The sequence below is a fragment of the Babylonia areolata genome, chromosome 5 (assembly GCF_041734735.1).
Source record: "Babylonia areolata isolate BAREFJ2019XMU chromosome 5, ASM4173473v1, whole genome shotgun sequence".
NCBI lineage: Eukaryota > Metazoa > Mollusca > Gastropoda > Neogastropoda > Buccinidae > Babylonia > Babylonia areolata.
In genome coordinates, this window is record NC_134880.1 from 29,758,426 (window position 1) to 29,771,526 (window position 13,101).

General features: G+C 42.0%; 1 protein-coding gene across 1 annotated transcript in view; it reads right to left on the reverse strand.

Moving 5' to 3' along the window:
• Positions 1-9,070: 9,070 nt before the first annotated feature.
• Positions 9,071-13,101, reverse strand: part of LOC143282246 (coadhesin-like) — a 45,882-nt gene continuing 41,851 nt past the window's right edge. The window contains exons 11-14 of the mRNA XM_076587845.1: positions 12,662-12,781; positions 11,544-11,646; positions 10,826-10,941; positions 9,071-9,212 (exon numbers count right to left, since the gene is read on the reverse strand). Coding sequence (XP_076443960.1) covers positions 9,195-9,212; positions 10,826-10,941; positions 11,544-11,646; positions 12,662-12,781 — 357 coding nt within the window. The 3' untranslated portion in view covers positions 9,071-9,194. The remainder of the gene's footprint in view (positions 9,213-10,825; positions 10,942-11,543; positions 11,647-12,661; positions 12,782-13,101) is intronic.

Sequence of the window (13,101 nt, forward strand, 5' to 3'; positions counted from 1 at the left end):
TCAGTGCCTACGCCCCAACCATGACCAACCCGGATGAAGTGAAGGCGAAGTTCTACGAGGACCTTCACTCTGTCATTGCTGCTATCCCTAAAGCAGACAAGCTCATCATTCTTGGGGACTTCAATGCTAGAGTTGGCTCTGACTATATCTCCTGGGATGGAGTGATTGGAAAGCACGGTGTGGGCCACTGCAACCCAAATGGATTGCTTTTGCTTCAGACCTGTGCAGAGCACGAACTGCTGATAACCAACACAGTTTTCTGCCTCCCTACCCGTAACAGGACGTCATGGATGCACCCTCGCTCAAAGCATTGGCATCTCATCGATTATGTCATCGTCAGGAAAAGGGATAGGCAAGATGTACGTGTAACAAAGACCATGTGCGGCGCTGAGTGTTGGACAGACCATCACCTTGTAGTCTCGAAGCTGAATATTCGAATCCAGCCCAAGAGACGCCCCCAAGGCCAGAAGGCTCCAAAACGGCTCAACATCGCTAAGCTGAAAAACATCACCATCAAACAGTCCTTTGTGGAGCTGCTGGAAGATCGTCTGGAATCTGCCTCTCTGGACAACCAGAATGTGGAGTCTGACTGGAGGACCCTGCGTGAGCTGATCTATAGTACAGCTTCAGAGACCCTGGGACCCATGTCCAGAAAGCACAAAGACTGGTTTGATGAAAACTGTGATGAAATCAAGCAGCTTCTGGATGAGAAACGCCGTCTGCATCAAGCCTACCTGAGCAACCCAAAGTCCACATCAAAAAAGGATGTGTACGATGCCATCCGCAGGACTGTTCAGCAAAAGTTACGCCAGATGCAGGATAAGTGGCTGAGTGACAAAGCTGATGAGATCCAGGGATATGCTGACAGGCACGATATGAAGAGGTTCTATGATGCCTTAAAAGAAGTCTACGGCCCCACATCCTCAGGATCATCCCCCCTCCTCAGTGCAGATGGGAATACCTTGATCACCGAGAAGGAGAAAATTCTCGAACGCTGGGCTGAGCACTTCAACAGTGTCTTAAATCGCCCTTCCTCCATAAATGATGAAGCCATAGACCGTCTCCCACAAGTCCCCATCAACGAAGCACTGGACGATCCGCCAACACCTCTTGAGACCCAGAAAGCAATTCGCCTGCTACCCAGTGGCAAAGCACCTGGCTCAGACTCCATACCAGCAGAGGTCTACAAGGATGGAGGCACTGTGCTGACTGAGAAGCTCCATCAGCTGTACTCACTCATGTGGAAAGAAGAGACGATCCCCCAGGATTTCAAAGATGCATCTATCATTCACTTGTACAAGCGAAAGGGGAACCGGCAAGCCTGTGATAACCATCGGGGCATTTCCTTGCTCTCTATCGCAGGCAAGATACTTGCCAGGATCCTACTAAACCGCCTCACAGCACACCTTGACCAAGGTCATTTGCCTGAGAGCCAATGTGGATTCCGGAAAGAGCGCGGAACCACCGACATGGTGTTTGCTGCAAGGCAGCTGCAAGAGAAATGTCAGGAGCAAAATGCTGATCTGTTCTCCACTTATGTCGACCTCACTAAGGCCTTCGACACCGTGAGTAGAGAGGGACTGTGGAAGATCATGGCCAAGTACGGATGCCCTCGGAAATTTATTTCCTTGGTCAGCCAATTCCATGAAGGCATGCAGGCTCGAGTCCAGGACAAAGGCGAAACATCCGCTCCTTTTGCTGTCACAAATGGTGTCAAGCAAGGCTGCGTCCTGGCTCCAACGCTGTTCAGCCTCATGTTCTCTGCAATGCTTACTGATGCCTTCAGAGATGGCGATGTTGGAATCGGCCTAAAGTACCGAACAGATGGTAAGTTGTTTAACCTCAGAAGGCTTCAAGCAAAAACGAAGGTCATGACAGACATCATCAGAGACTTTTTGTTTGCTGATGATTGTGCCCTCAACACTGGATCTGAAGCTGACATGCAACTCAGCGTCGACAAGTTTGCCACTGCCAGCAGGAACTTCGGCCTTACCATCAGCACGAGGAAAACTGAAGTTCTCCATCAGCCAGCCCCAGGGAAACCCTACGTTGAGCCCAACATCACAGTCAACGGTCAGAGACTCAGTGCGGTGGAGCGGTTCACATACCTTGGCAGCACACTGTCACGAAATGCGACCATCGACGATGAAGTGAACGTCAGGATTGCAAGAGCAAGCGCAACTTTTGGTAGACTGAATGCAAATGTCTGGAACAGAAGAGGCATTAGTCTTGAGACCAAGCTAAAGGTCTACAGAGCAGTAGTTCTCCCCACACTACTGTACGCCTGCGAAACTTGGACAGTGTACCAACGACATGCCAAGAAGCTGAACCACTTCCACACAACATGCCTCAGGAAGCTACTGAATATCAAGTGGCAAGACAAGACCCCAGACACAGAGGTGCTCGCAAAAGCCACCCTTCCCAGCATCTTCACCATCCTGATGCAGTCCCAGCTCGCTAGGCTGGACACGTGGCGCGCATGCCAGACCATCGGCTGCCCAAAAGGCTCTTCTATGGCGAACTGCAACAAGGGAAGAGATCACACGGAGGTCAGAAGAAGCGCTTCAGAGATACTCTGAAAGTCTCTCTGAAAGCGTTTGATATCAACCCTGACTCCTGGGAGGAATCTGCAGTGGACCGTGACAAATGGCGTGCTGCTGTGCACAAAGGCGCCAAGTTGTGCGAGGCCAACAGGACTGCTGCAGCTGTTCAGAAGAGGCAGGCCAGAAAGTCACGGGCAAACAAGCTCCCTGACAATGGTATGCCTGTCTTTGTCTGCCCCAACTGTCAGCGAACATTTCGTGCGCAGATTGGACTATTCAGCCATCTGCGCATTCACAGATAGATTCATGAGCATCCTCCCCCCCACCCCACCACCACCCTCCCCCCATCCCCCAGCTGGATGACAACGATGGTCATCATCGATCTCGATGGACACACACCACCACCTTTCATAGTTATTTCATTTGCCAGTTCATTTACTAGAATGTTGAATTGTGTTGGGCTCATAATGCAACCTTGTTTCAATCCTTGCAGACAGAAAAAGTAGTCAGAAAACCCACTCCCACTCATCACACATGACTGTACCGTTTCGTACATTGCTTGGATAATACGTAACATTTCCCCACTTACCAGATTTCATAAGCACTGCTACTAGTATGTATCTGTTTATAGTGTCATACGCCTTGAGAGAGAGACACAGAGAAAGATAAATAGAGAGAGAGAGAGAGAGAGAGAGAGAGAGAGAGAGAACAATGTGGTTTACCTGGTTTTCATCGTCAAAACGAATGAGCGTGCTGCATATCAACTGCACTCCACCCTTCGGCAGTTTTTTTCTCTTCGATTTCGTATGGAAATAAGTCACTGTCGAGGAGAAAGAAAAAAAAGCAACTAACAAATAGATAGATAGATAGATAGAATGAGAGAGTGAAAAAGAGAAAGAAACAATCCTTGAGTACTATCTTAATCCGCTGCCTACAGCCTTTTTAGTGAGCAGCGCATTGCAATACATGTTGAATAATTTGTTGGGTGTTTGAAACATTGTGAAGAAGTGGATAATGTAGTTCGAAATAGTTAGAAAGTCAACACATATGCGAAAAAGGAAAATTAGAAATGTATTACAATGCAACAATTCTTGACTTAAAGTAGTATAATTTTCATGCACGAAGTGATGGTTTATGAAATAGTTGATAATTATTACTGCATTTAGCGCACGCAAAAGAACCCACGGCAACAAAAGTCCCTGGCAAAATTATGTAGAAAACTCCATTTTGATAGCAAAATGAATACATTTACAGGCAGACAAAGTGGATGGCGATGTATGGGGCAGAGCAGACATAATTTCACGTAAAGAAATAGGTTGTGTCTAAATGTTGCCCAATAAAATTTCATGGGAGTGCAGTACTTCGTGAATATGCTCACCCAGACGCATTTCTGACTTGGACAATGAATCTGACTGAATCAGACTATCGACAGATGTCCCATATTGACCATGTTTTTTTTTTGTTTTGTTTTTTGTATGGGCCCAGCCCCACTGTATACTTTTCTACAAATGGGGTACCTTTGGTTGAGTATTCGTTTGAAGGCAAATGTGTATATGGTTACTCAAAAAAGGCACGCATTGTTGAAGACGAAGCAGAAAGACTAATCCCCTGCGTGAGAGCGTTCGTGTGTGTGTTCGTGTGTGTGTGTGTGTGTGTGTGTGTGTGTGTGTGTGTGTGTGTGTGTGTGTATTTCTTTTTATCACAACAGATTTCTCTGTGTGAAATTCGGGCTGCTCTACCCAGGGAAAGCGCGTCGTTACTCTACAGCGCCACCCATTTTTTTTGTATTTTTTCCTGCGTGCAGTTTTATTTGTTTTTCCTATCGAAGTGGATTTTGTACAGAATTTTGCCAGGAACAACCCTTTCATTGCCGTGGGTTCTTTTACGGGACCTCGGTTTATCGTCTCATCCGAATGACTAGCGTCCAGACCACCACTCAAGATCAAGTGGAGGGGGAGAAAATATCGGCGGCTGAGCCGTGATTCGAACCAGCGCGCTCAGATTCTCTCGTTTGCTATGCGGACGCGTTACCTCTAGGCCATCACTGTGTGTGTGTGTGTGTTTGTGTGTGTGCGTGCGTGAGTGAGTGTGTGTGCAGACTTCGCATAAGCACACATGATCTCCACATAGAAAGTGGCAGATACACAGATACAGAAAAAAAAACATGTAAGAGTATGCAAAACCTGTGGTGTTTTAGATGATGAGAATCATTTTGTGGATAAATGTATTAGCTATGAACATTTACGAGAGGTTTTGTTGACCAGTAAAAAGAATTTACAATTTCTGATGATTCTCATACAGAAAGTCAGTGATGTAATTATGACCCTAAACAATCTCGACTGGCAAAATTAACATATAAACATTTCAAAGAACACGTCATATTTTAATTAGAATACCTTACATTTAGTTCGGCTCGTGTGTTTTCCCCCGTTTTTTCTCTTTTCTTTTTATTTTATAATTTTTCACTTTTTGTCCCTACTTTATTTCCCTTTTTTCAACACATGAACTGTCACTTAGACATCTCTAGCTGTCATGGAAACCAGTGGAACATGTACCTCCCTCTGTCTCTGACATCATTGTATTTAGAAACTGGGGGACATTGCACCAAGTGAAACATGATGATACTGTGAACACTATATAAATTGTCAACGCATTAAAGTAGCTGGGAATTATATTATTAACTACCAGATTATCATTTTCGAATGTACTGAATGATCTTGCATAAAGTGAAATGAAAGTAGTTATTGGAATTTTGAAATGATTGTGGACCCCTGGAGATAGGTATATGTATGTCTTCTTTAAGCTTTTTGATGCACAGATCCAGACCATGATAACCTATGGTGTGAAAATATGGAGCCTGGCTGCAGACCTGGATCCAAGTGAAAAAAATCACCCTGCTTGATTTGAAAAAAATTTAAATACTACTATCAGAACACCCAGTGATATGGTTTGTGGCGAAACAGACAGTTGCTCAGTACACTTTAACTCACTCAGTACGGCCAGTCCTCTCTTCTCCTCTACACAGACACCTCGGATGTCCAGTAGGTGTCTCAGTGACTCAACCTTTCGCTTCCGTCGTCAGAATTGTGGTATTCTTTGTCAACATTCACCTCTTCAGTATAAGAGCCTTCCGCTTGCAATATTTGATGGTGGTAATTGGGGTAAAACGCTGTTAACGTCGTCTCTTTCGCCGTTCGTATGGAGAGAGTTAAATGTTTCGTTCAATGCATAAAATGTGGTTACGTGTTATTACGATGCCACCTTTTAAAGCATATCAGATATTGTGTTACCTTCATGAATATAATCATTACATTATTTAGGTGTCTTCCGCCTGTTACTATCTGTATAGGTATGGGCTTGACGAAGTTCGGATTAATAATTGCCAAACTTCTTATGTTTTCAATGCATTCTAGATCCATAATGCAGAATAGCTGTTCTTTGTAAATTATTGAAAGGTACCAAAGGTAACAGATGTCACTGAAAACAAAACCCTACTCTGGTGATACCAACATTGACAACAACGGTATTTCCATACATCTTTTTAGAATTACAATGCATTTCTGTGAAGAGCACGGACAGAAGCCAAAATTGTTTCTGAAGTCAGGTTACTGTTACGTTGTTTTTGTTTTATTTCTTATATGCAAAGGCGCTTTTATCTGCCACATTCTGATACTGATTAATAGTAGTCATTTATTATTGATACTTCGAACAGGAACTTCCTCTGATCAGTATGGAAGCTAAATTGGTCCATACATCTGCAGTATTCTGCTAAGTCAAGAAAGTCAAGAAGTCAATCTGAATATACCATGGACATTCTTTAAAGGGTCTCACTTATCTAGAAAAAAACGGGAAAAAAGAATACACACACACACATCATTTTATATATAACCCACTTCAAAAATATGATGGATAACGCCCGTAGATCATTAGCTCAGAAATATGATTTTGACAATTAATTGAAAGGCAAATTAGCATGCAAATGCAAACCCCAAAATACGTATTTTAGGAAGGGACGTGGAAAAGCCGTGACGATTATTATAGTTCCAACTTCTGTATCTGTATCTATATCGAGAGAGAGGGAGAGAGAGGGAGGGGGAGGTTTCGAACACACACACACATCGATAGGAATCCTTCCCACATCTTTCTCACTTTTCACATCAAGCTTCTTTTCCTCAGAGTCTGTTCTTGTTTCAGTGGCCAGCTCAGTGACGGCTGTGCAGACGTACGTTCCTGCATCGGCACACGTCACCTGTGACGATGACACACAGTGATCATTTGTCAGTGTTTTGCTTCTGCCGAAGTTAAGACCAGACACGTAAAGACGGGTTTATAGAAGGGAAACCATGTGGGGTACATGAAAATGTAGCATAATGTCATGTAAGTAATACAAAAAAATACAATGGCCATACCAACCGGCGTGTTAAGAGATAGGTTTAATGCATTTGGAGGAAAACATGATGCATCTATAAAAGCAACACGGTGAATACAAGACGGTTGGACAGTTTCATTATTGTGTTGATTGATCGACCTATACAATACTTTTATAGCGCCTATCAGCGTTATATAAACATGGAGTAACTTGCAAAACAGGTTGCCGACCCGAGTTTAGCCGATTGAGAGTTTTTTTTTTAGGCGCTCGTAATTCGTTTCCTGTTTCTTTCAGTCAGGCTTCAGTCAAGCACACACACACACACACACACACACACATACTTTCTTTTTGGGGATGGGTGTGTGCTGTTGACACAGTGTCAATGCAAACTCTGTGATGGTTTTAAATCAATTTGTTTTTGCCACATTGCAAGCTGATAACGAGAGAAGAACTTCTTCAAGACTCAATGTGTGAATCACATATTAATTCGACAAGAGAGCCATAGAAAGAAAACCTTGAAGTGTCGTTGACATGTTGACCATAAATCTACAAAGCAGTGATGTTCTGGCCGAAACAACTGGAATACCATGTTTAAGAATTTTCTACCATCTTGTTACATGTCCCAATACGTCATTTTGTCACCTTGATCTTTGACCTTTTTACTTTCCACGCGTTATTTATTTATTTAACCATTACCAATCGTTGTACCAAGTCTTGTGAGGAGCATATACAAGACCTCCTCTCTGTTGCACACAGAAACCATTCATATCAATGTCCTATGCCATGTTGTGACCTTGACTTTTAACATCTGATTTTGGTTTCTCCCTTGAGGATCTTGCCGTACCTATGACCAGTCATTATACTGAGTGTGATTGAATTTGGATGTAAAGTACTGTATCTCTCAAGCTTTTTTTTTCTTTTTCTAAATGATGGCCGTGACACCCTGCTCACTATATCATTAATAAATGGAAATAAATGGAACGATTTACAGGCCCTGATGTATACCTACCATGCTGCTAAGATTGGTTCCTGTGTCACTTGAGTAGCCAAGAAAAAACCAACGTTGAATATTACCATGAACATCCCCCCCCCCCCCCACACACACACACACTGTCATTGCATAAACTCATATTGTTTGCATACGTGAGTCAACAAAATATATACAGATTGCGCATGTGTAGACTTATAACAAGCCTTGGGTAGAATTTGACGTTTATGTGTGGCTCAGAGCCGCTACGTTCGTCTCGTCTGGAAGCATTAGAACTTTTGGCCATATTGGTAGAGCGTTCTGGTCCTTTTGTATGAGCGTTGCTTGTACTATCAGTCCATCCATCGTCTGGTGTGTTTGCTGTTGACTTTACTATGGCCTTGGCTATACGTATATCGTCGTTTGGTAGTGATTTCACCTGTCACTACATTAAACCACAAGCACACTTAATCAAAACTACCTAGCACTCACTCTCGCTATCCCGTTTCGTTTCGTTTATTTATTTATAGTCTGTTCATCTAAGATGATGATATATTAGACTGAAATCTCCCTATTCCCTCGTCCTAGTCTTCTTCAAACTTGTCTCCTTGATCACAAATCTATGAATTCATTTTTTTCTCCACAGATGTCGAGAAAAATCCACAATGAACATTGTATAGCAAAGATGACTTCTAAGCATCCTGGTGGAGTTACTGTCACGGAAAAAAAACATTCATCCACTACAGGGTATTATCACTTTCTCCCTTGTAGGGAACGTGGACCCAAATCACCCCATTTTGATATTTAACCAATCTGTAACTATGCTCACACACACACACACACACACACACACACAGAGACAAGGTGCCTGTGTAACCTTCTCAATGCCCCCGGGGCGTTCAGGGTGAGTCTCTGATAACGTCTGGGTCTATCAGGGCCAGTTCAGACCGACCTTCCTCTTACCTCACCTCCTCTGAAGCTGAAATTCACCCCCTTTTCAAACTATTAGGTATGGAAGGGGCTGGTCAGATTAGGCTGCTACATCATAAGAAACCCACCTCCAGTAGTTTAAAGTTGATCGCGCGCGGAAAAATCCCCCCAGTAACAGACGCATTCTCGGGTGCAACCTTACTGGTCACTGACTTCGGCTGGTCAGTGATGGCCAGTTCTTTAGGCTGGAGTGTGACGTTCTGCTGTGTAGCCTTGAAGGACAGCACCAGGTTGATCAGTTTGTTCTGACTCTGCAGACCCTTGCAGACAATCATGGCCGTTTTCTTGTCAGCGTTGATCAGTTTCACTGTTTGGGGTTTGATGGTCAATACTGCCCGAGCCACTGAATAAACAGCCGAAAGAAAGGTGATTGGAAACAAACAAAGAAAACGAGACAGACAGACAGACAGACAATCAACAACAAACTAATCCACAAAGATCAGTCCAGATTTATACAACTTACAGATAATCTTCTACATAACATAAAAGAAAACAAATTTACAGGGTTTTTTTATATATAGAATCAAATAAACTATTCCTTGTTACTTCCTAAATTAGAAGTCCTTAAACTGACCCTGAAAATTACTCATACACTTTTCTTTCCGACAGGAAACAGTAACAGCTAATAATCAACCTCAGCAATCGTGTCTGTCAAACATAGTTGTACTACAGGGATCCATTGTAGGGCTAATTTTTCTCTCTGTTCATGTCAACGACTTTCCTTGTTCCATGAAATGCTAATGCGAAATGTTTGCAGATGACACATCCATTCATTAAAGCAATTTTGATGCATGTCAACTAACAGATGAATTTCGAGATAGTTTTCAGAAAACTAAATGCATTTACGTATCTGCACGAAAAAAAAAGACAAAGGATGAAACATAAATTTCAAACATTTATTCTTTCCAATCAATAGAATTTAAGAAGCAGAGTGAAATATTTTGGTTGTCTGTATTAACAAAAATAAAGATCTATCTTGGACTGACCACATAGCTTATCTGGGTAAACGTCTCTCGAGCCAATTACTTCAGTTAGCCAATTATTGATTATATATCACTTTGTGAGGCAGTTGTAGCAACACAGAATTCCTGACCTCTATGAACTATAAACAGCTCAATATAATTATTATCTTTCCTCAACAGGCTGTTCTTCAACAAGGCACTTCACATGCATGATGTTATGTACAGAAATGCCCGGAAAGGGATTACAGACACAGTAAAAACTAATGACCACAAACATAACCATATATTATACACGTTATGTGTGAATGAAAAATGCAGGTATACATTTTGTTTGTGTTTGCATATTAATTTTTCTTTTAGATTTCTTTTCTGTTTTTTTTGTTTTTGTTTTTTTCTGTTTTGTTTTGTTTTGTTTTGTTCAGACGGCCTGATGTAAAACAGCAGATGTTGCTTCATCAATGTTCCATCATAAAATGAAATTGTGACTTTGACACACACACACACGTGGGCATATGCATGTATCCCACAACTAATACCTGGACTAAACGGAGAATTGATCTCGACTGAAATGGTGTCATCATCAGGACTATCGTCATCAAAGTCGTCACCGCCCTTCTTCAGAAAGCAGCGGTACCTCCTGCCGTTGTCCCCTTTGTCCAAAACAATCTTTAATACACTCCACGTGGTCATGTGCTTACAGCTGTTGGGCAATGGCAGCAGTGTGTTGTTGATGTTTGGTTTTTTTACTCTGGTCCATGAGGTGTCGTCATTGTTTTTGTATTCCCAAACCAGCTCTGTCTGGATAACACACGTGTACACGTGCACGCACGCACACACATAAACACACACACACGCACACACACATACATACATACATGTGTAGTTTTCAGTGAAGAGCAATAACGACAAATGAATGTGGAAGGTTGTCCCCCCTCCCTCTCCCATGCCCCAGCAAAGGTGGCAAATAATGAGAAACAGCAGACCTGACACATACCTGTGTGTCTGGAGTGATAGTGCCTACACTGCCTGAGCAGTTCAACAACAGCACGTCGCCCACTTTTAAGTTGTTGATGGGGACCAGTGGTGTGACACTGAACCGTCCTGGATTTACTGGAACACAAACACTGTCATTCTTTATCGTGTTTTAAAAACAAAAAAATGATGTGCCATTTTCCGTTCTGTCAAACACGCATCACAAAACAGATCACATACACGTACACAGACACATACGATTGATAACATCATTTTCTGGAAAATCAGGTCTGTTCCTATCACATGATGAATCAAGTAATACTCCAAAATGTCGAAACAATTCCTCGGTTGAAATATCATTTTATGTTGCTTATTTTTGAAAGATTATTCATTCATATGTTTCTTTTCTTTTCTTTTTAAAGAATGAACTAGATTATCTAAGGGATTGTTACCAAGGGCTGGATGTAAAAAAGCAGCTTTGTTTACTCCACTACCCTCGTGAAATAAGAATTCGTTTCGTTTCGTTTACCAAACATCTTTTTCTTTCTTACAATTTTTTTTTGTTTTTTGTTGTTGTTTGTTTTGTGTACTCCCTTCTAGCTTTACATGTTGGTTGCTATCATCTTTATCTAATGTTTTGACGATATTTGACACGCAACCTGTTGCTTTGCGCACGTGCAAGACGCCTCCTAGAGAGAGTCAAAGCTGAATCAACAAACCAAACAGCTAGGAGTACCAACCTTTCACCGTTATCGCTGCTGTTTTGCTGTCCTTTTCAATTCCTTTTTTATGTTTCTTGATGTTCGTGGAGCAACGGTACGTTCCTGCGTCTTCACATCTGATCTGTTATCACACACACACATACACACACGCGCGCGCACGCATACAATTGCAGACAAGCGCGTACACGCACACATACACAATCCGTTTCAGGGACTTTTTCCGCGAGCTGCTTTTCAACAATCGGTATTTCCTGTAATTTTTATGAATTGTACAAGCCTAATTCGGAACTGGAAATATATCTCATTCTAAAACACCATCATAGTCTACAGGAATGTCAAACGACAAAACTCGACAGAATAGCAATTAACCATCCCTAAAACAACAACAACAAACACAAAAAAGCTAAACAAACCAAACAAATGAAAATAACAACAATGATACTACTGCTACTAATGATGATGATGATGATGGTGATAATAATAATAATAATAATAATAAAGGAACTGCGAGTATCACAGTATCGAAGTATCTGATTTTTTTTGGTCAGAAGATCCGTAATAACTGGGAAACAAAATCGAAATTTATTGTCCTGCGATGATTTTAGACCCGTACCTTTCCTTCGTTACATTATCTCTTCTGAAGACTACACACCTCTTAAAAGCTAAGTTTTCCCTTTGTTGTTTGACCTTTTAATGGGCTCTGAAAGAAGAAACTGTCAACGCGCCAAATTACTTGAATTCACCATGATATACAATGGAAAAATAGAAAGAAACAAAAACAACAAACAATGAGAACGACGACGACAACAACAACAACCAGCCAACAACAACAAAAAAGAAGCTAAAAACACAAAAAATTGTTGAGATAACTTGTTTCACATTTGTGTGGGGGTGCTGCATGCATGATTCGATTTGTGCAAATCCTCTTCATTAACCAACCAACACCGACACTAAAACCAATACTATTGTCATTACCGAGACCAATGCCGCAGCTACAACTACAACTGTTACTTTTGATGCAACTGCTACTATTGCTATCGTACTGTTGCTGCTGCTGTTGCTACAAACACTCCTAATTCTAATATCACTCACAATAATAATGATAATAATAATAACATTTAAAACGAGTATCCAACCTTGGTTAACACATAGGTGAGACTGGATTGGGCAATGGATCCGGACACCTGAGTGTGGGGACGATTGATATTGTCCAAGGCCTGTCCTCCGCTGAAACCAGTCTCTGCTGTGACGTAGTCCTGTCCGTGACAACAGAAGCAAGCTGAGCAGCCGAGACATTTTGGAACGATCACAAGATGGGTCCGGCCAAAGTGGCGAGCCAAGATAAATTCGTTTAAGTAAAAAAGATTGTTTCGCATTTGTTCTGGGCAGGGTAGCGATATACGAATCACGTATTCTAAGGAAACTGGCTTACTTACGGATATCATTGCCAAACCTATCCAACAATTACAAGGCATGTGTGTAGTGCCGTTAACCTCGAACATTGCCGTTATCCTTGAAAAGACATTGAACTATACATGAATCGTATGTTTAATCAATGAGTAATCATTGTAGAACT